We start from the raw sequence: 26822 nt of genomic DNA on the forward strand, positions 1-26822 counted from the left end.
TAATCCATGAAATGAACCTAGAGAAGGTACCCCACACTTCCGGGGCGGCTATAAAGGAGTACGTTGCACATTTGGTGTCTCCCGGTCGGGTCGGACATTTGGACCTTTTCCCCCAATTTTCTACCAGACTTGAATTGTAAAACTGATGACAGAGGTAATTGTGTACTGAATTCCCACATCGGTGCATGGAGAGAAGGACTAGAAGTGCTCGTAAAGGCAGAAACAGAAAGACAGAGAAAGCGGGGGCTGAAGCTGCAGCAGGAGACAGCATGGCGGAGGACCGGACCTCTGGTTTGTCGACCCAGCGGTCAACGGAGCAGCTGATGCAAGTTATTCAGGAAGGCTTTGCTAAGCAGAAATGGGACTGCTTGGACCCGATAAAAGGGTCAATTGAGTGGCTGGAGCTTGGATTGGACACCCAAGATCGGGCGATCCAGAAGGTGGAGAAGGTGCTGGCTGAGCAGGAGGAACATCAAACTGCGGTGGAGTTGGAGGTGGGGATGCTGAGAGACCAGCAGTAGAAGCTCCTGGAGAAGGTGAAGTACCCAGAGAATAGGTCCCGCCGGCAGAACTTGAGAATCGCTGGGCTCCCGGAGGGGTCCGAAGGAGCGGTTGCTGGGGCATACATCGCAGACATGTTTGAGAAGCTGCTGGGGGATGGAGCATTCGCCCGGCGCTTGGAGGTGGACAGGGTTCACACAGCACTCGCGAAGAAGCCGCGAATGCGGACCCCCCCCCCCCCCCCCCCCCGTGGGCAATGGTGATGAGATTCCACCGGTATTTGGATAAGGAGCGCATTGTGATTTTTCAGTGGGACAAGGAGACACGGAGCTGTAAGTGGGACAACAATATCCTGCGTGTTTACCAAGACCTGAATGTGGAGGTGGCCAGGAGAAGAGCAGGCTTCAACCAGATTAGGTCGACCCTTTTTAAGAAAAAGGTAAAGTTCGGACTGTTGTATCCGGCCCGTCTCTGGGTCACACACAAGGAACAGCAGTTTTATTTCGAGTCGCCTGAGGACGCACTGGAGTTCGAGGAAAGGACTGGTGGTGGACTGATCTGTCGGCCAGTTCTGTGGGGATTGTTTGATGTTGGAGTATGTTTGTATGGGCTGGGGTGGGAGGGGGGTAGGGGAAGAGTGGGTGGGGAACAATTGGTGGGAGGCTATCCGGCGCCAGGGGTGGGGCCTCCAAGCTGGCTGGGCGGGCTAGCTCACGGAAGCACAGTGGGGGGTGTGCATATGTTCGGTTTAGTAAAGGAGTTGGATTACAGAATGTTGTTACTGGGGGCGGGGGGGGGTAAATGTTCTGCTGACGAGGAAGGGACAGAGAGGAGGTTGGGGGCGTAGGCTGCCTAGGGGCAGGCCGGTGGAGGCGCGGAGCATGGGCTGGAGGCGGGCCAAATAAAGGGGATGGCTGATCGGCGAAGATGGGGGGCAATGAGCCCCCCCCCCCCCCCCCCCCCAATCCCAACTTGGCTGATCACCTGGAGTGTTCGAGGGTTAAATGGGCCAGTCAAAAGATGCGCAAACCCACGTGCCCTCAAGGGACTGAAGGCGGACGTGGTAATGTTGCAGGAGATGCACCTTATAGTAACTGACCAGATTAGATTGAGGAAAGGCTGGGTCAGTCAGGTCTTTCACTCTGGAATGGATTCAAAGACTAGAGGGGTCGCGATCCTGATCAATAAGCAGGTGGTGTTTGAGGCGAGTAGAATAGTCTCGGATGTGGGAGGTCGGTACATTATGGTCAGTGGGAAACTGGAGGGGGTGCAGGTGGTATTAGTAAATAGGTATGCGCCAAATTGGGATGATGTGGTGTTTATGAAGAGGGTGCTAGGGAAGATACCGGGCCTGGATCCGCACAGGTTTGTCATGGGACTTGAACACAGTTATTGACCTGGTTTGGACCGGTCAAGCTGGAAAAAGGGCAGGGTGCCAGCAATGGCAAAGGAACTAAAAGGGTTCATGGAGCAAATGATGTGGGGCGGGGGGGACCCATGGATATTTGGGCAGCCGAGGGTGAAGGAGTTCTCCTTCTACTCTCACGTGCATAAAGTGTACTCCCGGATTGATTTCTTTATTTTGAGCAGGGCCTTACTGGCAGGATGGACATGGGGTACTCTGCGATCACAATCTCAGACCATGCTCTGCACTGGGTTGATCTGCAGGTTGGTAAAGACAGTAACCAGTGACTGCACTGGAGTTTAGATGTGGGACTTTTGGCTGACAAAAGGGTGTGCGAGCGGCTGAGGAAATGTATTCAGAACTACCTGCAGGTCAACGACACAGGGGAAATTTCAGCAGTGGTGGTCTGGGAAACACTGAAGGTGTTGGTCAGAGGGGAGATGATCTCGATACGGGCCCATAGGGAGAAGATGGACAGGGCAGAGACAGACCGACTGGTAAAGGAGATACTACAGATCGAGTATGCGGTGACCCCAGAGGCAGTGCTTTTAAAGGAACGGCGGACTACAAGTGGAGTTCAGCTTGTTAACCACAGGGGAGGTGGTGGAGCAGCTGAGAAAGGTGAGGAGGTGGGGGGGGATGATCTATGAGTATGGAGAGAAGGCCAGCAGCTTAGAAAGAGGGAGGCAGCCAGGGAGATGGGGAAAGTAAATGACGGAGATGGGAACCAGGTTGGCGATTCAGCAGGTATGAATAAGGCATTTGGGGATTTCTACAGCAGGCAGGTCGGAACCCCCTATGGGCCCCCTCCAGGGCAGGAGGGGATGAGGCACTTCTTGGAGGGGCTGAATTTCTCAAAGGTGGACATGGAGCTGGTAGAAGGGCTTGGGGCCCCGATCGGGTTGGAAGACATAGATCATAGAATTTACAGTGCAGAAGGAGGCCATTCGGCCCATCGAGTCTGCACCGGCTCTTGGAAAGAGTACCCTACCCAAGGTCAACACCTCCACCCTATCCCCATAAACCAGCAACCCCACCCAACACTAAGGGCAATTTTGGACACTAAGGGCAATTTATCATGGCCAATCCACCTAACCTGCACATCTTTGGACTGTGGGAGGAAACGGGAGCACCCGGAGGAAACCCACGCACACACGGGGAGGATGTGCAGACTCCGCACAGACAGTGACCCAAGCCGGAATCGAACCTGGGACCCTGGAGCTGTGAAGCGATTGTGCTATCCACAATGCTACCGTGCTGCCCCTACTGCATGGCCTTCAGACCCTGCTGGAGGGTCTGAAGGCCATGCAGTCGGGTACAGCCCCGGGGCCGGACAGGTACCCAATGGAGTTTTATGAAAAGTTCTCTGGGATATTGGGGCAGGTATTGATGAGGATGTTCAATGAGGCAAGGGAAAGAGGGGTGCTACCTCCGACAATGTCACAGGCCACAATTTCGCTGATTCTGAAGCGGGACAAGAATCCGGAGCTGTGTGGGTCCTGCAGGCCGATATCCCTGTTGAATGTGGATGCCACATTGCTGTCCTCCAGGATTGAGGATTGTGTTCCGAACGTTATTGGGGAGGAGCAGACGGGGTTTGTTAAGGGTAGGCAGTTGGTGGCCAATGTAAGAAGGTTGTTAAACGTAATCTTGATGCCCCTGAAAGGTAGGGAGGTGGAGGTAGTGATCGCAATGGATGCAGAAAAGGCTTTTGATTGGGTAGAATGGGATTATCTGTGGGAGGTGCTGGCATGGTTCGGATTTGGGCAGGGCCTTATTGACTGGGTCAGGTTGCTGTATCAGGCTCCTGTGACAAGCATACAGACGAATAGGACAACATCAGACTATTTTAGACTGCCCCGGGGGACGAGACAGGGATGCCCCCTTTCCCCACCGTAGTTCGTGCTAGCTATAGAGCTGTTGGCAATTGCACTGAGAGCCTCAAAGGGCTGGTCCGGGGGTGGGGTGGAGCACAGAGTCTCGCTCTATGCAGCCGACCTGCTTATCTATGTATCGGACCCAATAGAGGGGATGGAAGAAATTATTCGGATTCTAGGGGAATTTGGCTGGTTTTCGGTGTATATGGGGAAAAGTGAGATGTTTGCGGTCCAGGCGAGGGACAGGAGAGGCAATTGGGGGAGCTGCTGTTTCGATTAGTAGTGGGAAGCTTTAGGTACCGAGGCATTCAAGTGGCTCGGGAATGGGACCGGCTGCATAAATTGAATCTGGTCCGACTAGTGGACCAAATGAAGGACGATTTTCGGAGGTGGGACGCGCTTCCGTTGTCACTGGCTGGGAGGGTGCAGACGGTGAAGATGATGGTCCTCCCAAGATTCCTGTTTGTGTTTCAATCTCTCCAGATGTCTCTCCATCTTTATTCCGCGGTCCTTTTTTAAACGGGACAACAAAGTGATCACTGGCTTCATTTGGGCGGGCAATACCCCGCGAGTAAGGAAGGTAATGCTTGAGCGGAGTCGGGGAGAGGGCGGGCTGGCGCTGCCAAATTTTAGTAACCATTACTGGGCAGCGAATATAACCATGATCAGGCAGTGGGTAGGGTTGGCATGGTAACGTATGGAGGTGGCTTCATGCAAGGGCACCAGTCTGGGGGCGTTGGTAACTGCGCCTCTGCCGTTCCTGCCGGCACGGTACTCCACCAGCCCCATGGTGGTGGCGGCCCTGAGAGCCTGGGGCAATGGAGAAGACTTGGGAGCTGAGGGAGCATCGGTGTGGTCCCCAATCTGTAATAATCACCGGTTTGCCCCGGGAAGTATGTATTGGGGCTTCCGGATATGGCGGAGAGCAGGGATTGAGAGGATGGGGGATATATTTATAGAGTGGAGCTTTCCGAGTATGAGGACACTGGAGTAGAAAGTTTGGGTTGGTGAGGGGAAACAAATTCAGGTACCTGCAGGTGCAGGACTTCCTACGTAAACAGGTGTCAAACCTCCTGCTCTTACCGCTAAGGGGGATTCAGGACCGGGTAGTTTCCAGAGGGTGGGTAGGAGAAGGGAGCGTCTCTGACATTTACAAGGAACCTATGGGGTCAGAGGAGATGCAGACCGAGGAGCTGAAGCGCAAGTGGGAGGAAGAGTTGGGAGGAGAGATAGAGGATGGCCTACGGGCGGACACGTTGAGTAGAGTCAACGTGTCCGCAACATGTGCCAGGCTCAGCCTGATACAATTCAAGGTCGTTCATCGGGCTTACATGACAGTGGCCCAGACGAGCAGATTCTTTGGGGCGGAAGATAGGTGCGCAAAATGTGCGGGAGGACCAGCAAACCATGTCTCCATGTTCTGGGCTTGTCCGAAGCTTGAGGGATTTTGGCAGGGGTTTGCAGATGTCATGTCCACGGTGTTAAAAACAAGAATGGTACTGAGTCCAGAGGTGACGATTTTTGGGGTGTCGGAAGACCCGGGAATCCAGGAGGAGAAAGAGGCAGACCTTCTGGCCTTTGCTTCCCTGGTAGCCCAGAGATGGATACTATTAGCTTGGAGGGAAGCCCCCGAAGTCTGAGACCTGGCTATCGGACATGGCTAGCTTTCTCTGTTTGGAGACAATCAAGTTCGCCTTGAGAGGGTCAATGTTAGGGTTCGCCCGGAGGTGGCAACTGTTCGTCGACTTCTTTGCAGAAAATTTATCGTCAGCGGAAGGGGAGGGTGGTTAGTTTAGCTTGGAGTAGGGGGTTAATAAAGGTGGGACCTGTAAGGGAGGGAGACGGCTTTTGCACTATGTTCATAGTTTCAAGTACATTGTTTGTTTTGTTGTTGCTATAATACCAAAAATACCTCAATAAAATGTTTATTTAATAAAAAAAAGAAGGTACCCTACTTCACCCAGTCGAACAGTTTCTCCGCATCCATGGAAATCATTACCTCTATCTTGGCCCCTGACTAGGGCGACAACACCACATCCAGGAGTCTCCAAATGTTGGCTGACAATTGTTGGCTCTTGACAAATTCCGTCTGATCCTCTGAAATTACCCTTGGCAGGCACCCTTCCCAACGAGTTGCAAACACCTCGCCAATAGCTTTGCATCTGCATTCAACAGAGATGGGCCGGTATGCCCCACACTCCACGCGATCTTTATCCTTCAGGATTAAAGAAATGGATACCTGCGCCAATGTAGCCAGCAGTACCCTCTGGGACAGTGAACCGTTAAACATGTCCAACAGATGTGGCCCCAGTTCTATCGCAAATGTTTAAATAAAATTCCACCGGGAATCTGTCTGGGTCCGGTTCCTTCCCAGACTGCATCGAACAGATACCCTTCATAATTTCCTCCAGCCTGAGTGGTGCCTCCAGCTTCTGCACTCTCTCCCTCTCCACCATTGGAAAGACCAAGAACTGTGCCCTAGTCGAGTCTTCCTCCAGAGGCTCAAACCTGTACAACCCCTGGTAAATCCTCCCCCCGGCCCTTAACCTGAGCTATCTCCCAAAAGGCTGCCTGTTGCCTCAGCTGGTGAGCCAATAAAAAAGCTGGCCTTCTCCCCATACTCCTAAAAGTTTCCCCACGCACAATGAAGCTGGCTAACCGCTTTCTCCATCTACACCAACTTGATAACTACCTGGAGCTTCTTGCTCTCTGCCGTTGGGGGATCAGCGTATTGACAGTCCACCGCTAGAATAGGCTCCACCGATCTCTGCTGTTCCTCCCTCCCTGAGTTGCCCCAGTGAAATTTAATCAAAATTAACCCTCCCCACCCCCCAAGGGTTAGGTGGATTGGCCATGATAAATTGCCCTTAGTGTCCAAAATTGCCCTTAGTGTTGGGTGGGGTTACTGGGTTATGGGGATAGGGTGGAGGTGTTGACCTCGGGTAGGGTGCTCTTTCCAAGGGCCGGTGCAGACTCGATGGGCCGAATGGCCTCTTTCTGCACTGTAAATTCTATGATAATCACTGTCTTTAATGCCTCCCAGAAGGTGGAAGGCAAGCCCCCCTTGTTCTTATTGAACTCCACATAGACCCCAATAGCGGAAGCCATCTTCTCATATGCACCCTTATCTGTGAGCAACGGCGTGTACGACCTCTACGGAAGTCACTAAGCTCAGCCCTCCTCCAGATACATAGTGCAGAGCATGGTCAGATATGATAATCGCCGAATACTCCGCCCCTACAACCCTGGGGCTTACCCACCACAAAGAAGTCAATAGGGGAATAGACCTGATGTACTTGTGAAGAGAAGGAGAACTCCTTCTCACTCTGGTGTCTGAATTTCTACGGATCCATTCTTTCCCCACCACCCCAAGATTTTTTAACTGGCCTATTTAACCCCTTTGTGTTCCATGTAACCAGCGTACCATGTGACCAGCCTGTTTGGGGACCTCCAGCCCCCACCACATCCTACACTGAACAGCCATAGTCCAACCGCAAGGCTGTCAGGCAGGGCCCCACCTCCCCCTGGCTCCAGGCCCACCCAAGATGGCCACAGCCATCCCCCTCAAACCAGCATCTCAGCAAAGAACCTTTCCTCATCAGCCTTTGTCTCCCCAATCTCACCCCACCCATCCCACTTGCTGCAAACACCAAACAAACAGCCCTCCCCTCTCCATCAGCCCCCCTCTCCCTTCCCCATCCTGAAGAAAGAAAATCCAACCACCCGAGGCTCGTTACCTCAACTAGTCCCACCACCCTGGTAACCAGCCGCGGCTCTCTCCCCCAACTTCGCTCCCATTAACTGGCATCTCTGCTAGCAGGGTGACCCTCACCTTGGGGGTGGGGGGTGGAACACAGGTTATGCACTAAATAATTCCACAAACAGCCCCCCTACCCAAACCCAAGTTTACTATTGAACATGTTACAAACCCACTCCTTCGCCCCGCTACATTTCCAACTTTTTCTAGCAATGCTTTTAAGACATCAAAATGCCATCCTCCAAATACAGGATTACAGACATAAACATGAAAATTAATAAAATCCCACTACTCTGGTGAAGGCAACCATTGCATTCAAATTTCCCCCAGTCCATGCTTCTTAACAAAGTTATTCGTCCCCTCTGGCATATCGAAGTAATGGTCCTTGTTTCCAAATGTGACCCGCAGGCGAGCCGGGTACATCGCTCTGAACCTCACTTTGTTCTTGCAAAGAGCTGCCTTGGTCGTATTGGACCCCGCCTGCCTTTTTGTCAGTTCTGCCCCAACGTTCTGGTAAATTCTGACTCTCCCATCTGCATTCCGTGTTTCCTTCGCCCACCTCGGGATCTTTTCCTTGTCTAAGCACCTGTGGAGTTGGACTATGATCGGCCGTGGTGGCTTCTAGATCTGGGCTTCTGTCACAATGATCTGTGGGCCCAATCCACTGCAGGAGGGTTTGTGAAACCCCCTCCCTCACCAGGTTCCTGAACATCTTTGCTATGTAGTCCATGGCTTTAGCACCTTGCATGCCCTCCAGCAACCCAATCATCCTCAATTCTGGTGTCTGAAGCGATTCTCCAGGTCGTCGACCTTGTCCTTCCATGCTTTCTGCCCCTCCACCACACAGTCACCTCTGCTTCCAAGGAAGTGAACCGGTCATCATGATCCAAGACAGCCTCCTCTTGCTTCCGGGTGGTCGAGCCCTGTGTCTCCAACCATTGTTCCACCCTGTCCAGAGCTGCCTGAATTGGCTCAGTCACCTTTGCCAGATCAGCTGTGATCACCTGCCTCTGCTTTCAAAACTCCTCTGCCAAAAATTCCACCAGCCTCTCAGTTGTCCACTGAGAGGGCTATGACAATACAGAGACCTCCCTCATTTTCTTCCCTCCTGCAATATGCAGGCCTGTAGAGTCCAAAGAGATGCCCTGACCCTGCTCATTCCTTGTGCTGTAGCCTGCAGACATGCCAGAAGAGGATCCCAAACTCTTCAACTACCCACCCGTTAAATGGCTAAAAAGGACCAACAACCAAATCCCCAAGCTGGAGCCATGCAACCACTCACTTCATGGCCTCCACTGGAAGCCCTTCATAGTTATCAAGTCGCTGTAGTAAAATCTCTCAAACCTGAAAATCAGTTCCGATTTCTTTCTGGTGTCTCCGCCGCCTTCTCAGCTCTGTCTTTACTGAACAGTGCTCTGTTCTAGTACCTTTCACCTCAGACTTCTTAAGACTTCTCTTCATTTATCCAGTTTCCTTAACTAGGTGCTCTTCAGATCCCTGCACTTGTTTTCTTAACCATTACTCCATGGTATGCTTTTGCTTCTGGAAAAGTGGAGAGCTGCTCTCTCTCTCGCCTTCTAAAACAACTGCTTCTATCTGAGCTCTGAGAACTGCTTTCTTTCTTCAACTGCAATCAAGTTATCTAAACTAAAACTTAAATGGTTCTCTACCTTGAAGGCCCCAGTTGCTAAGCAATCACTGCTGGTTTATTTATTCTTCACACCTTTGTCCAGCAGGACCATAGGTTTTACCCTTCTAGGAACAGAAACGTTAAACATACTTCAAACTTTACTTTATATTGATTGTTTACCAATATAAATCCCTTCAAACTAGTCTTGTTTTCCTAACAATGGGACCAATCTTTGCACAATAATAGTCCAAATGAATAATTGGTGAGAGATTTTGGAATAACTCAAAATTTAGAACGTGGTTGTTTTTTAAGCTGGACGAGTTGGAACATTTTCTCGTACAAATCACTGCTACAAGTTAAAATGAATCATTTTTAGGCAAAGCACATCTTGAAGAGAATGGATTACTATGCGTTGCATTGTAGAAATTTTTAATGTACTTCCAATCTATACTGGATTGTTTGATGTTGAGTAGCAAGCCAATTTTGCAAGTTTTGCTGCCATTCTTTAGCATTTATGCAACCTAAGTTCATATTGCTCTATATCTTTCAAAGCAATTAAGAAAACTTGCCAGTATCTGTCTGTTGAACATATTTTCAGTCAGCAGCCAGCCAGTCGATCTAATAGGCGTACAAAGCAGTAGCCCTCTGAACTTGTTAATTGTATGTTTTGTCCCTCCTTGTGGGGCCTCACGGTAGCATGGTGGTTAGCATCAATGCTTCACAGCTCCAGGGTCCCAGGTTCGATTCCCGGCTGGGTCACTGTCTGTGTGGAGTCTGCACGTCCTCCCCGTGTGTGCGTGGGTTTCCTCCGGGTCCTCCGGTTTCCTCCCACAGTCCAAAGATGTGCGGGTTAGGTGGATTGGCCATACTAAATTGCCCGTAGTGTAAGGTTAATGGGGGGATTGTTGGGTTACGGGTATACGGGTTACGTGGGTTTAAGTAGGGTGATCATTGCTCGGCACAACATCGAGGGCCGAAGGGCCTGTTCTGTGCTGTACTGTTCTATGTTCTATGTTGTGTGGGATGATGATTGTTCTCTAGTTGCCCTTCTGAGTGTTGAAATCCAAATGCTCATGGTTAGATAATTTTGGAAGTTTATATCTTGGTTTGATTTTTTAAAAAAATAGTTTTGAATGGAAGGAGAAAAGAGGTCGGTATTTACTTAAATCATTCTTCAAGTGGCCAGAACTTGCCTTGATAAGTTTGAACTAGTAACAGAACATTGTGGAAGTTATTGGGCGCGATTCACTGCTCCCCACGCCGGGTGGGAGAATCGCGGGAGGGCCGCTCTGGCACCCCCTGCGATTCTCCCACCCCTGTTTGGAGAATCGCGCTCGCCGTTTTTCCCGGCGACCGCCGATTCTCCCGCCCAGATGGGCCGAGCGGCCTGACCACCCCGAATGGTTCACGCCGGCGACAACCACACCTGGTCGCTGCCGGCGTGAACATCGTGCGAAAGGTGAGTTTGGGGCCTGTGGGGGGCGGAGAGGGGATTGAGCACCACGGCCGTGCTCGGGAGGGGACTGGCCCGCGATCGGTGCCCACCGATCGTCGGGCCGGTGTCTCCAAGAGACGCACTCTTTCCCCTCCGCTGCCCCGCAAGATCAAGCCGCCACGTCTTGCGGGGCAGCGGAGGGGCAGACGGCAACCGCGCATGCGCGGGTTGGAGCCGGCCAACCTGCGCATGCGCGGCTGATATCACTAAGGCGTCGCCGGCCGCATCATTATCGGCGTGCCGCCTTTACGCCAGTGTCAAGGCCCGGCGGCCGAGCTTCACAAAACACCGCTCCTAGCCCCCCGGGGGGGGGGGAGAATAGGGGGCGAGGAGCGGCCTCCGACATCGTCGTGAAACACTCCGGGTTTCACAACGGCGTCAGCCGTTGCGGAGAATTCCGCCCATTATATAGTAGATTAATGCTAAAATTGTTCAAGTCTGGAAGTTTAGCACAAGAGCAGCGTTGAATTATATAGGTTCAAGCCAAATTTTCTGAAAATTAACCTAAAATAATGCACTGTGGAAAGAGGAGGAAATTAAAAGACAAATACTTTGCAGGCAATTTATTTTCAAGTGCTTTGCAAATTTACAGTAAACAACCTTCAGTTCCTCATTTTTAAAATGGACAATACACGATTGAGAATGGCACTATTGGTTCACTCTACATTTCTGTTTGTTGGTCTCGGGCGCAGGTTCTTAATTTTGCCATTTCTTTTGTGTTTCTCTTTTGGACTTAACCAGCTCAGTGCAAATGAAGATTGGCAGATGACTTTTGAGCTATGTAGCTCAATAATTATCAAGATGCTTTGAATGTGGCCTAGTGATACTAAGGCTGTTTCTGGCAGCTTAAAACTTTGCTCTTTTGAATGATGTTACCGTATATATACTTGAGTAATGGTTAATCTTGTGTAACAATTGACCTCTGACTTTTCGCCAAAAATTCCAAACTCTTTGTAAATTGCACTTGCTACTAAAGTCAAACTCCCCCTGGTGCGAAACTGCTCATTGATAGAATTGTAGAATAGCCCACCATTGAAAATGGTTGTTAAGCTCCTTGTGTCTGCACATGTCAACACATGCTGAAAATACTTTTTGGCTCCTTGTGCGTTACTTTTGTGATAGAGTTGGCAGGCACAGTCCCCGACCTGATAACTCTACCATAAAGGGAGGAAGAATTAAATCCCTCAAAACTATTGGTCAATTGCTGATGTAAAGGTTTACCCATTCCCCATTTTGGCTAAAAGTTTAGTCAGTCACAGAAACTTTGAGTATAAATGGTATAGGAAATTCCACAACTTGTACAATTTATCTAAACCTTTTTATAAATTGGGTCGGTGATATTGTCCGGCATAGATTCATAATAAATGGAATTATCAAAAGCTACTTTTGCTAACATTTTATATGTTTGCTAACTACTTTTATTTTTGTGTGGTTTTCTTTTTAGCCGCAGAATATTTTATTAACCAGTTCATTACCATTGGGCGATATAAAGATAGTTGATTTTGGCTTGTCCAGGCGAGTTGACAATGTTGGCGAATTAAGAGAAATTACTGGAACGCCAGAGTATGTTGGTAAGATTAATTTTTTTTTAAATATAATTTTTATTGGAATTTTTTACAGAAAATATAAAACATAACGACAAACCATGAAATGCAACAAAATAACCCATAATAACCGTACCACCCCCAGACCGTATCGACGCATGTATCCCATCCCCCACCCCCCCCAACCCCAATGAACAACAAAAGAACTTCAAAATAAATTTAAATTAAATAAACAAACATAGTCATCATCCGCCCCCACCACCTTTTCCCTCCCCCCGGGTTGCTACTGCTACTGTCCCCGTACCCTATCGTTGAGCCAGAAAGTCGAGAAAAGGTTGCCACCGCCTAAAGAATCCTTGTACCGACCCTCTCAGGGCGAATGTGACCTTCTCTAGCTTAATGAAACCTGCCATGTCATTGATCCAGGTCTCCACGCTTGGGGGCCTCGCATCCTTCCATTGTAGCAAGATCCTTCGCCGGGCTACTAGGGATGCAAAGGCCAGCACACCGGCCTCTTTCGCCTCCTGCACTCCCGGCTCCACCCGAACCCCAAAAATCGCGAGTCCCCAGCCTGGCTTGACCCTGGATCCTAACACCCTCGACACTGTCCTCGCCACCCCCTTCCAGAACTCCTCCAGTGCCGGGCATGCCCAGAACATATGGGCATGGTTCGCTGGACTCCCCGAGCACCTGACACACCTGTCTTCACCCCCAAAGAACCTACTCATCCTCGTCCCAGTCATGTGGGCCCGGTGCAGCACCTTGAATTGGATGAGGCTAAGCCGCGCACACGAGGGGGAAGAATTAACCCTCTCCAGGGCATCAGCCCATGTCCCGTCTTCGATCTGTTCCCCCAGTTCCCCCTCCCACTTAGCTTTCAGCTCCTCTACTGACGCCTCCTCCGCCTCCTGCATAACCTTGTAGATATCAGATATCTTCCCCTCTCCGACCCAGACCCCCGAAAGCACCCTGTCGCTCACCCCCCTCGCGGGAAGCGAAGGGAATCCCTCCACCTGCCGCCTAGCAAATGCCTTTACCTGCAGATACCTGAACATGTTCCCCGGTGGGAGCCCAAATTTCTCCTCCAACTCCCCCAGGCTCGCAAACCTCCCATCAATAAACAGGTCCCTCAGCTGTCTGATGCCCGCTCTGTACCAACCCTGAAATCCCCCATCAATGTTCCCCGGGACGAACCTATGGTTCCCCCTTAACGGAGCCTCCATCGAGCCCCCCACTTCTCCCCTATGTCGCCTCCACTGCCCCCAAATCTTGAGGGTAGCCGCCACCACCGGACTCGTGGTATACCTCGTAGGAGGGAGCGGCCACGGCGCCGTTACCAGGGCCCCCAGGCTTGTATCTCCACAGGACGCCCTCTCCATCCGTTTCCATGCTGCCCCCTCCCCCTCCATTACCCACTTGCGCACCATCGACACATTGGCCGCCCAGTGATACCCCGAGAGATTGGGTAATGCCAGCCCCCCCCCATCTCTACCCCGCTCCAAGAAGACCCTCTTCACCCTCGGGGTCCCATGCGCCCAAACAAAGCTCATGATGCTGCTAGTAACCCTTCTAAAAAGGCCCTAGGGATAAAGATGGGCAAACACTGAAAAAGGAACAAGAACCTCGGGAGAACCGTCATTTTGACGGACTGCACTCTACCCGCCAACGATAGCGGCACCATGTCCCACCTTTTAAATTCCTCTTCCATCTGCTCCACCAGCCTGGTAAAATTAAGCTTATGGACAGTCCCCCAACTCCTGGCCACCTGCACCCCCAGGTATCTGAAACTCTTCACTGCCCTCTTAAATGGGAGTCTCCCAATTCCCTCCTGATCACCCGGGTGTACTACAAATACCTCACTCTTGCCTAAATTTAACTTATAGCCCGAGAAGCCCCCAAATTCCGCTAACAGCTCCATCACCCCCGGCTTTCCCCCTTCTGGATCCGCCACATACAACAGCAGGTCGTCCGCATACAGCGATACACGATGTTCCTCCCCACCCCGCACCAGACCCCTCCATCTCCCTGACTCCCTCAACGCCATAGCCAAAGGTTCAATCGCCAGTGCAAAGAGCAAGGGGGACAGGGGGCACCCCTGCCTGGTCCCACGGTAGAGCCGAAAGTACTCCGATCTCCTTCCATTTGTAACTACACTCGCCATCGGAGCCGCGTAGAGCAGCCTCACCCATTTGATGAATCCCTCCCCGAATCCGAACCGCTCCAGCACCTCCCACAGGTACCCCCACTCAACTCTATCAAACGCTTTCTCCGCATCCAGCGCCACCACTATCTCCGCCTCCCCCTCCACTGCCGGCATCATAATAACATTTAGCAGTCTCCGCACATTCGTGTTGAGCTGCCGTCCCTTGACAAATCCTGTCTGATCCTCATGTATCACCCCGGCACACAGTCCTCTGTCCTGGTGGCCAGGATCTTCGCCAGCAACTTAGCATCAACATTGAGGAGCGAGATAGGCCTGTATGATCCACACTGCAAGGGGTCCTTATCCCGCTTTAGGATCAGAGAGATCAGTGCCCGCGACATCGTCAGGGGCAAAGCCCCCCCATCCCGTGCCTCATTGAAAGCTCGCACCAACATGGGGCCCACCAGATCCGCATACTTTTTATAAAATTCCACCGGGAACCCGACCGGCCCCGGCGCCTTACCTGACTGCATTTGTCCAATCCCCCTGACTAGCTCCTCCAACTCTGTCGGCGCCCCCAGCCCCTCTACCAGCTCCTCTTGAACCCTTGGGAACCGTAGCCTGTTCATGAAGCTCTCCATCCCCCCCTCTCCCCATCGGAGGTTCTGACCGGTACAGTTCCTCGTAGAAGTCCCTAAAGACCCCATTTACTTCTGTCCCCTTCTGCACTACATTCCCACCCCTATCCGTCACTCCACCAATTTCCCTAGCCGCATCTCGCCTGCGGAGCTGATGCGCCAACATCCTGCTTGCCTTCTCCCCATACTGATATACCGTGCCCTGCGACCTCCTCCACTGTGTCTCCGCCTTTCTGGTGGTCAACAAGTCAAATTTGGCCTGCAAACTGCGCCGTTCCCCCAGCAACCCCTCCTCCGGTGCCTCCGCGTATCTCCTGTCCACATCTAGGAGCTCTCACACCAGTCTCTCCCTCTCCTTCCTCTCCCTCCTTTCCCTATGGGCCCGGATGGAGATCAGCTCTCCCCGGATCACTGCTTTCAGAGCCTCCCAGACCATCCCCACCCGGACCTCCCCCGTATCATTGGTATCAAGATACCCCTCAATACTTCCCCGGACCCTCCTACGCACCTCCTCATCAGCCAGCAGCCCCACATCCAGGCGCCAGAGCGGGTGCTGGTCCCGCGCCTCCCCCATCTCCAGATCAACCCAGTGCGGAGCATGGTCTGAGATCGCTTTGGCCGAATACTCTGCATCCTGCACCTTCGGGATCAATCCCCTGCTCAGGATGAAAAAATCTATTCGGGAATAGACCCTATGGACATGGGAGAAAAAGGAATACTCCCGCGCTCTCGCCCTCCCAAACCTCCCGGGATCCACCCCTCCCATCTGGTCCATAAACCCCCTCAGCACTCTGGCCGCCGCCGGTCTCCTACCCGTCCTTGAACTGGACCGGTCCAGTGGGGGATCCAGCACTGTGTTAAAGTCTCCCCCCATGATCAGGCCCCCTGCCTCCAGGTCCGGAATGCGGCCCAACAAGCGCCTCATGAAGCCGGCATCATCCCAATTCGGGGCATATACATTAACCAGCACCACCTTCTCTCCCTGCAGCCTACCCATCACCATAATATATCTGCCCTCCTTGTCCGACACCACCTCAGCCGCCTCGAACGCCATCCTCTTCCCCACCAGGATCGCCACCCCCCGGTTCTTCGCGTCCAATCCTGAGTGAAAAACCTGCCCCACCCACCCCTTCCTCAGACGAACCTGGTCCGCCACCTTCAAGTGGGTCTCCTGGAGCATAGCCACGTCCGCCTTCAGCCCCTTCAGATGAGAAAATACCCTGGTTCTCTTAACCGGCCCATTCAGCCCCCTCACGTTCCAGGTAATCAGCCGAATCAGAGAGCAACCTCCCCCTCTCCCCCGCCGGCTAGCCATAGCTTATCGGCTGCTCGCCCCAGGCCAGCTCGCCCCGCCTGACCCGTTTCCCCATGGCGATAACGCCTCTCCTCTACCCCCCCGGCCCACACCAGCTCCTTCCTGGCCATTCCAGCAGCAACCCGGTATCCCCCCCCCCCACCCCCCCAGGCTCGGACCCCACCTAGCCGCGAAGCACCCTCCATGGTACTTCCGTGAGTCAGCTGACTTCTGCTGTCCCGGCAGCTCCTGCCAAAACCCATCTCCTCCCGGCATGGGGTCATCCCCTCTTGCCACACCTCCTTGGCACCGCTTCAGCGCGGGAAAGAAAACCAGTAGAGGCCACGCCCCCACCTCCAGCTCCGCCCCCCCCTGCCCCGCAGCGCGGACAACCAGAGGAAAGCCCGCGCTTTCACACTGCCACACCCCACCCTTCCGACGCAGCTCCTCAAAATCCAGTTTCACCCCAACCCCCGGCCCCGTACAGAAGAGAACATATAAAGCACATACCCCCAACGTTCCCCACATACCCCATACCCAACAGACAAACCCACCCGGAAACAGAGCAAAAAGAAAAGCAGCATAAAAAAAACACGTGTCAAAATTGAAGAACAGCAACGGCGAAAACAGCAACGGCCATAGTGTGTCCCCAGATCCTAGTTCGAATCCAGTTTCTCCGCCTGTACAAAGGCCCACGCCTCCTCCGGGGACTCGAAGTAGTGGTGCCGGTCCTTGTATGTCACCCACAGACGTGCAGGCTGCAGCATTCCAAATCTGACCTGCTTGGCATGCAGCACCGCCTTCGTCCGGTTGAACCCGGCCCTCCGCTTTGCCACCTCCGCACTCCAGTCCTGGTAGATTCGTACTACCGAATTCTCCCACTTGCTGCTCCTCTCTTTCTTGGCCCAGCGCAGCACACACTCCCGGTCACTAAATCGATGGAACCGCACCAGCACCGCCCGCGGGGGTTCATTTGCCTTCGGCCTCCTGGCCAGCACTCTGTGAGCTCCCTCAAGCTCCAGGGGCAAATGGAAGGACCCCGCTCCCATCAACGAGCTCAACATCGTGGTCACGTACCACGGGAGATCCGACCCCTCCAGCCCCTCCGCCAGGCCCAGGATCCTCAAATTCTTTCGCCTCGTGCGAACGTCCAGCTCCTCCAAGTGGTTTTGCCACTTTTTGTGAAGTGCCTCGTGCAACTCCACTTTCCCCACAAGGACCACGGCCTCCTCCTTCCGCTCAGCGGCCTGCTGCTGCAACTCCCGGATAGACACCTCCTGGGCCGCCTGAGCTCCAAGCAGCTTGTTGGTAGTCGCATTCAGCGAGTCCAGCAACTCAGCCTTCAGCTCCGCAAAACAGCGCAGAAGAGCAGCTTGCTGCTCCTGCGCCCACTTCCACCAGTCCTCAGGTGTTCCGCCGGCCGCCATTTTGTCCTTCTTCCCCCGCTTTTCTTGTGGAGCTGCTGCAGCCTTTTCCTTTGCCCCACTCCGGGTGAGCACCATAAATTATGGGGAATGCTCCTCTAGACACCTTCCCCCACCAGGATTCGTCGAGACAGCGCCGTTTGGGGCCCTCAAATCGGCCCAAAAGTCCTTAAGTAGCGGGAGCTGCGGTGCGGCTTAGCCGCAACTGCAAAGCCGGTTTTCTGACCGCTCCACTCCTAGTCCAGGCCATCCACCGGTGGAGAATCTGAGAAGGAGTGTTCCCACACGGGGAAAATTCCAAACAGCACCACTACGAGCCCTTAAAAGAGCCCCAAAGTCCGAAAAAAGTGGGAGCCACTGAACGTGCGGCTTAGCTCCGCATCACCGCTACCGGAAGTCCGTCTCCGCTTCTTCAATGGCCTTGGTGAGATCTTTTCACAGTTCTTCCCTCTGCTGCTAGAATTCAGCTTTCATAAAGGCCCTCAGGTCAGCTTGAGACCTATAAGCTGGCCCTTCCCCCGCTTGCATGCTTGCAGAGGCTTTTGTTTGCTGCTGCTCAGACAAATCTTGCACTGTTTCTGAGGGTCTGATAACCAAGAAACATCCTATTCCTGGGGGAAAATACTCCTTGAACATTCACCCATGCCTTTTCATCGAAATTCCAACCCGTGCTGCCCAAAAAAGAGCTCTTTTCTGCAACCTTAGGCAGGAGCTGCCTCGTGTGTGCTCACTCACTTCATGATGCACACCGGAAGTCCGGTAAGATTAATTTTACACTAAAGTTCCATATATGTCTTTTTTTTTAAAAAACGTTTTTGTTGAGGTACCACTTATAATAGGGACTGGTTCAGCACACTGGCCTAAATAACTGGCTTGTAATGCAGAACAAGGCAGCAGCGCAGGTTCAATTCCCGTACCAGCCTCCCCGAACAGGCGCCGGAATGTGGCCACTAGGGGCTTTTCACAGTAACTTCATTGAAGCCTACTTGTGACAATAAGCGATTATTATAATAATAATCGTTATTATTGTCACAAGTAGGCTTGCATTAACACTACAATGAAGTTACTGTGAAAAGCCCCTAGTCACCACACTCTGGCGCCTGTTCGAGTCCACAGGGAGAATTCAGAATGTCCAATTCACTGAACAAGCATGCCTTTTGGAGGGCAGCACGGTGCTGCAGTGGTTAGCACTGGGATTATGGCGCTGAGGACCTGGGTTCGAATCCCGGCCCCAGGTCACTGTCCGTGTGAAGTTTGCACATTCTCCAATGCCTCCGTGTGTTTCACCCCCACAACCCAAAAAGATGCGCTGGTTAGGTGGATTGGCCAAGCTAAATTGCCCCTTAATTGGAAATAAATAATTGGGCCCTCTAAATTTATTTTTTTTAAAAAGCACGTCTTTCAGGACTTGTGGGAGGAAACCGGAGCACCCGTAAGAAACCGGAGCACCCGTAAGAAACCCAAGCAGGCACCAGGAGAACGTGCAGACTCTCCACAGATAGTAACCCAAGCAGGAGTTGAACCTGGGACCCTGGCACTGTGAAGCAACAGTCCTAACCACTGTGCTATCATGCCGTATGCTCCGAGTGGAGAATGACATCTTAAATCAGTGTAAATGTACGGTGCGTTTTTATGGTCTTATCCAATCCACACTCGAGGACAGTATAACTTTGGATTATTGTATAAACAAACCAGCATGGACATAACATGTTGAATGATCTTCTTTTGTAAACTGTTTTTTCTGAAAGACGTTACTCCTTGTTGGTACCCAAGAATTCTCTTGTGAATATTTGAAGCAAAAGGTGTTTTGGTGGTTTGGCTTGTTGTTAGCAAGAGTGAGCCTTTTTTTTTTCTTTCCTTAAACCTCTGTACCCCTCTACACTCCCCGCACGCCTGTCTTAAGACAAAGCCATCTCTTATAGAACATAGAACAGTACAGCACAGAACAGGCCCTTCGGCCCTCAATGTTGTGCCGAGCCATGATCACCCTACTCAAACCCACGTATCCACCCTATACCCGTAACCCAACAACCCCCCCTTAACCTTACTTTTATTAGGACACTACGGGCAATTTAGCATGGCCAATCCACCTAACCTGCACATCTTTGGACTGTGGGAGGAAACCGGAGCACCCGGAGGAAACCCACGCAAACAGGGGGAGGACGTGCAGACTCCACACAGACAGTGACCCAGCCGGGAATCGAACCTGGGACCCTGGAGCTGTGAAGCATTTATGCTAACCACCATGCTACCCTGCTGCCCCATGCTACCCTGCTGCCCCTCTTGATCAACCGTTGAACCTAATACTTTACTTAAAAGCCTCAGCATCCTTTTTTGTTTCCTTTTGCTAAGTGCAACTTGTTTTCCTTACCTGACATTCACAAGTGCAATTTCCAGCTGCGGGTTTTCTTCTGGATCAAAAAGGACAGAACAGATACAAAATATTCATGAATACAAGGTGTTTGAGAATCATGGGGATTAAAAGAAAATAGTATTGATTGAGGAAAATATGACAGTGCTGGAACAAGAGAGGATGAACTAGAAGAGATGAGGACAGAATCTATTTGGTTAGAGTTGAGAAATAATAGGGGCGCCTTTACACTACTGCTTGTAATCTGTAGGCTACCAATTAATGGGCATGATATAGAGAAACAAATGTGCATGAGAATTAGAGATGATGGGGCTGGTTTAGCACCGGGCTAAATAGCTGGCTTTTAAAGCTGACCAAGGCAGGCCACCAGCACAGTTCAATTCCTGTACCAGCCTCCCCGAACAGGTGCCGGAATGTGGTGACTAGGGGCTTTTCACAGTAACTTCATTTAAAGCCAACTTGTGACAATAAGCGATTTTCATTTCATTTTCACTTCAGGAACAATAGTGATTACCCTGTAATTTCAGTCCACATTGGGCTGAGAGGGAGAAGAGATTCTAAAGTGCATTTGGGAGAAGTTTTTTTCAGATAAGGTTCTGGCCAAATGAGTAAGAAAGCATTGCAGTGACTGGCTCTGGGGAATGAGGTGGGTCAAGTGGATCAACCGTTATTTGGGCAACATTTGGGGGACAGTGATCACAGCTAATCAAAATCAAGGTACATTTCCATGATGTGGAACGGTGGGACAAACAAAGCCAGAGTTTCCTGGATGATGAAAGTGTTATGGGAGCGGCATTTCCAGAACCCCAAAATGTATCATGGAGTTCAACCAACCCCCACTTTAATGTATTGTTGCGTTTGAAGCACACGGCTTGTTCTCCATGTGTGGTACTACAATTATGGACACGTGGGGTTTTAAACACAAAACAATGTTTATTCCATGAATTCAACTTAACCTTCTTAAATAAACATTGGATCCCTTAACACCCCTTACTTAAAATAATACAACACTAAATAATTCCTCAAAATGTTCCTTCAAACCTCCAAAGACTTAACACCTTTAAACAGAAATCAGGTTAAAGACATTACTATTATGAGTTTAAATCACCCAAATGATTCCGAGATATTCTTTCCTGGCAAAGATCACAGCAGATCCAACTTACTGCAAACATAGACACACCCAAGCTCTTTTCTCAAAACTGGCTTTCTCGTTTCAAAACAGCTCACAGCAAACCAGCCAGGCACTTTTCAGCTGCTTTCTCAAACTGAAACCAAAAGCAGAAGTGATCTCAGCTCAGCTCCCCCCTCTGACATCACTTCAGTAATATGAGCTGCTCCATTTCTTAAAGGTACATTGCTTAAACATCCATTTCTTAAAGGTACTCTCACATGACAAAAGAGAGAGCGGAGGATGAAGGAGCATATGGCAAGATGTCAGGTTGTGGAAGTAAGAACAGGGCTGTATATGAAAATTGAAGAGGAGAAGTGAAAAAGGAAATGAGGCTGGGAGACAGAATGAGAAGTGAATGGCATATACATAGCAAAAGGGTGATAAGAGGAGGGATGATACTGATTTGGGAATCTATACGAGGGAGAAGCTTGTGAGTATTCTCATTAAAAAAGAGATTTGATAGAGGTGTTCAAAATCATGAAGGGTCTACATAGATTAGGTCGAGAGAGATTGTTCCCTTTGGTAGAATGCTCATGAACCAGACATTTGTTATACTCCATTCACCTTGCAATAAAGACCAACATACCATTTGCCTTCCTAATTGCTTGTTGCAGCTACCACTTTGTTTCTCTTGTAAGAAAAACAATTAGAATATCTCTGAACATCATATAAAGTTTGTCACCATTTCATAAATATTCTGTGTTTCTATTTTTACCAAAGTGAATAACCTCACATTTTGCCACATGATGCTCCTTCTGCCACTTAATTTCCACTCATTAACCTCCATGCTCCTCTGTAACCTTTATGTTGTCCTCACATCTTGCTGTCCAATCTAACTTTGCATTATCACCAGACCTGGATAAATTACCCATGAACCCTTCATAGAAGTTAGTGATATAGATTTCAAATTGCTGAAGCCCCATCACTGATCCTTGATGCACCACATTGTTGCAACCTGCTCACTTGAAAATGTCCCATTTACCTCTACTGTTTTGCTTTCTGTCTGTTAACTGACCCTTTATTTATGCTAATGTATAACCCCAACCCCGTTAGAAATCCAAATACACCACTTTCACAGGTCCCCCTTTTATCTAGCTTTGTAGTTATATTCCTCAAAGCTCTAATAAATTTACAAAATATGATTTCCATTTCATAAAAGGTATAGGAATGTTTTATCTTAATGTAGTTTTTCTTTCTCTTGCAGCCCCTGAAATTTTGAACTATGATCCGATTTCCACAGAAACAGACATGTGGTATGTTAAAATTGTGCAGTAATAGTAGTGCCCCTTGTATCCGAGTATGATAGTTCCAACGAAGAAGTGAGCAAGATTTCATGATAGATGGGAGCATTGATAACTCTGCAAGCTAGTGTTTGGCAGGAAACAACCGCCAGAAGTTTTTTTATAACCACATTCCATGCAAGTGCACCTGACCATTCTGATCGATCTTAGACATTAAACCAGGCTTTTCATGGAATCCCTACAGTGCAAAAGGAGGCCATTCAGCCCATCCAATCTGCACCGGTCCTTGGGAAGAGCACCCCACTTAAATCCACGCCTCCACCCTATCTCTGTAACCATACCTAACTTTTGGACACTAAGGGGCAATTTAGCATGGCCAGTTCACCTAACCTGCACATCTTTAGACTGGGGAAGGAAACCAGAGCACCCAGAGGAAACCCTTGCAGACACTGAGAGAAAGTGAAAACTTGACTCGGACAGTCTGGAATTGAATCCGGGTCCCTGGAGCTGTGAGGCAGCAATGCTAACTAACCACTGTGCCTCCGTGCTGCCCTTTGTCGTTTCATATTTTGTCTCTATCATGGTATTGTATTGTATCTCAAAATCTTGATCTCAGTTGTTATAATCTTTGTTGAGACCACCATCTTTTAAAAGGAAATTGGAACTTCCAGTGACGATGCAACAACATTTCACGTTTTATGGCTTTTGCTATAATAAATAGACAAAAATGCAGTGTGCACTGAACACTATTTTTGTAGGCAGCTTGTACTTTAAACTACAGCACAGAATGCCCACTTCATAGATATACTTTATGCTATTCCTCAAGTGGACGTTCAATTCTGGAAAAAGGACTTCTGGTGGCGGCCAATGGAGTGAGTGGTCGCACACAGGGCAGCTCCTGCTCAAAAGTGTCGAACTGAGCTCTTTTTTTCACCAGGGAACGGGAGAAATTTCAATGGGAAAGTTTAGTTGAAGGTGTGGAGAAGTCTCTTTCCCCTCCCCCCTCCCCCAAAACCTTCCTGGGGAATGGCATGTCTGCTGGTTACCAGACCCAGCAGAAGAAGGTGGAAGACCAGGCCAAGGAGTTGGAAGAGACCTTTGGCACAGCAGCAATAGAAAGATGGTAGAGGGGGAAAGGTTGGCACAGGTTGGAAAGCCCCAGATTAAGCAATTGATGGTTTTTATTAGAGAGGAGTTTTGTCAACAAAGAAAGGAATTGCAGGAAGACCCATCAGGGGCAGTTGCATCCGGGAAAGGGCCAAAGTGTTTGGAGGCATGAGGGTCGCAGATCCAGGAGATGGAAAAAGTGATGTCGGACCACAGTCATTGCATTGGAGGCGGAGGTGGGGCTCCTGAGAGATCTTTGCAAGACGTTAAGAACAAAAGTGGAAGAGCCGGAAAACTGGTCTAGCTGGCAGGGCCTGCTTTTCATTGGCCTGCCTGAAGGAGTGGAAGGCCCGAGTGCCACGAGATACACCTCTAGGATGCTGACAGGCCCGGTGACAGAGAGGGTGCTGGACAAGGCCCCCACAGGTCTCTAAGGCAGAAGCAAAGCGGTGATCGTAAGACTCCACAAGTTTGTGGAGAAGGAAAAGATCCTGCAGTGGGCCAGGAAGAAACAGAACTGTGAATGGGAGGGGAACAAGGTCCGGATATGCCAGGACATTGGAGCAGAACTGGCAAAAAGGCATTCTGGATTCGACAGGGCCAAGGCAGTGCTTTATTAATGGCAGATTAGGTTTGGGGTGCTCTACCTGGCAAAACTGTGGGTGACTTTCAAATGTCGGGAGTATTATTTTGAAACTCCAGAGGTGGCCAATGGATTTATTAAAGAACATAAACTGGGGAAGAACTGATCTTTGGGCGATGGAGGAGTTGACACAGTGGAGTTTGGTGAATACGAGTAGTGTAGGGGTGGAGAGGGGTTGGGGGGAGTTTATTTTCTTCCTAGGTGGGAGAACTTTTGTTGGGTCGACTACTTGTTACAGGGGTAATAAGTTTGTACGGGGGCCAACTGCCAGATATTTGATGGTGAGCGGGATGTTGGAGGGAACGCCGGTTGTGCTAGTGAATGTATACGCACCAAATTGGGACGAGGTGGGGTTTATAGGGAGCGATTCCGGACTTGGCTGCACATCACTTGGTTACGGGAGGGGGCTTTAACTGTGGGCTGGAGCTGAGGGTGGACAGGTTGAGCCCCAGGTGAATGGGAAGGCTGTGGGTGGCAAAGGAGCTGGGAGGGTATATGGAAAGGATGGGTATGGTGGACCCGTGGAGATTTAAGAACCCCGGGGTCCTTGCTACACCAAAGAAAGGGAAGGACCCATTGGAATGTGGGTCATACAGCCCCTTATGACTGTTAAACACTTGACGTAAAAGTGCTGGCTAAGTTGGTGGCTGGGAGGATGGAAGGATGCTTTCTGGGGGTGGTTGCAGAGGACAATCTGGCTTTGTAAAATTCAGGCAACTCTTGAGCCATTCAAGGCGATTACTGAATGTGATCATGGCCCCGTCAAGAGCACAGGCACCAGAGGTGTTGGTGCCTATGTACGTGGAGAAGGCATTTGATCGGGTGGAGTGGCGGGCGGTACCTGTTCAAGATCCTGGCAAGGTTTGCATTTGGCTAAATTTTGTGGCATGGGTGCGACTATTGTATGTAGCCTCGGTGGCGAGCGTATGGACCAATGAGATAACTCATAAGAGATTCAGCGGAGTGCTTAGAGGCACGGTGGGGACTGTGGCTACGTTTGAGGAGTTGTTCTTCATGGGGGAGGGGGGGGGGGGGAGTGAAAAGGGGAAAAATTTGTCCAGACTGTAAAACTGCGTTGGGGAGTGTGTTCCCTGGATTATTTATGTTTGAATCAGTTTGGAATAAAATACACTTAAAATTCTGGAAAAAGTCCAAAGTGATACTCGGATCAAGAAAGTTTGTTTCCATTATTTTCCTTTCCTTGGTAGCTTGTCCTTCACTGTTGGGGTTCTTCCTGGAGATTCTCCCTCTAGTTCAAGCTAGGCAAATCTTCCAGTCTCATTTCAAATCCTTACGCAAGACCTGTCATTTCATTCTGAGCGTGAGCTCTCGCCTGCATTGCAAACGAGAGAAACTTAACCACTAGCTGCTCTCTCCCCAATCCTAGCGGTGAGGTTTGATGATATGTTTTTAGGAAAATTACAACCTTATCTCATAATGGCTTCTTATAAAACACCTTCTGAAATCCCACCTCCGTGGCGATGTGAATCACATGAGCCTTGGAACCAGGTAGAAATGCAAATTAATCCGTCTTCGACTCAACTCTATTTTCTCTTGGAAGAAAGTTGATAGTTTAAAGCTTTACTGTTTACAAATGGACATTTTCAACAACTTTTTGGGACTTTGGAGACCAGCAGTCAAACCACTAAACACAGTTGCTGCTGCCATTGTCTCTAAGTGTGAGCACCTTGTACCTTCTTTCCAGCAAAACAACCCAGGCCTCCCTTTAATCATTAACAGCCACGTCGCTCAGGCCTGTTAGGCAGGTCACATGGCCCCTTTCATTTTACCTTGGATTAAACACTGAGCCTAAGCGATGGCCATAGGCCCGTCCGTGGATTTGTGCAATATGCAGCGCTATTATTCTGTAGGATGCCTTTTATTTTTAAAAATAAATTTAGAGTACCCAATTAATTTTTTCCAATTAAGGGGCAATTTAACGTGTCCAATCCACCTACATAGCACATCTTTGGGCTGTGGGGCCGAAACCCCCACGATCACGGGGAAAATGTGCAAACTCCACATGGACAGAGCCGGGATCAAACCTGGGACCTTGGCGCAGTGAGGCAGCAGGGCTAACCCACTGCCCCACCGTGCTGCCCTGTAGGATGTCGTTAATGCGTCCTATTTCAGCATCAACCGATCGAGGAAGGAGAGTTTGTTTGACTGCTCTATTTCAAAAGAAAATTTAAGTAGAGATGAAGCTCATTGAGGCATGTAAGGAAGTTATTACATGGAGCTGTAGCTTTAAATCTAGCAAACATCATCCATGTGTCAAGTCTCATGATAATCCCTTGAACAGGCCAACGGCCGTCACTTTCGGCCCTGCAAGGTGTCCAGTTTATCTCCGATTCTCCCCTGGAAGGTCAAGGTATTTTTTTTTAAAATTTGAACATTAGGTGAAGCTAGCCATTTCAAGCTGCTACTGTGCAGTGGCAACACAAGTGGTATTTGCCACTAACAGGATCGCACAAATGAGTAACGTGGTATATGCATTTCAGTGCCATTGTAATGTTAGGTATGTAGGCTATACATCAAAAGGCTGGTGCATTGTGTCAAACGGCATTTCCCTGTTGCTGCA

The 26822-nt window shown here is 50.2% G+C and overlaps 1 protein-coding gene across 1 annotated transcript in view; it reads left to right on the forward strand.

Moving 5' to 3' along the window:
• The window catches only part of LOC119961789 (serine/threonine-protein kinase 17B-like), a 54903-nt gene that overhangs the window by 12673 nt on the left and 15408 nt on the right, over window positions 1-26822 (forward strand). Inside the window, 2 exon segments of the mRNA XM_038789115.1 lie at window positions 12110-12236; window positions 22455-22503. Of these exon segments, the coding sequence (XP_038645043.1) occupies window positions 12110-12236; window positions 22455-22503 (176 nt within the window).

This window comes from Scyliorhinus canicula, chromosome 2, assembly GCF_902713615.1.
Source record: "Scyliorhinus canicula chromosome 2, sScyCan1.1, whole genome shotgun sequence".
NCBI classification, from domain to species: domain Eukaryota; kingdom Metazoa; phylum Chordata; class Chondrichthyes; order Carcharhiniformes; family Scyliorhinidae; genus Scyliorhinus; species Scyliorhinus canicula.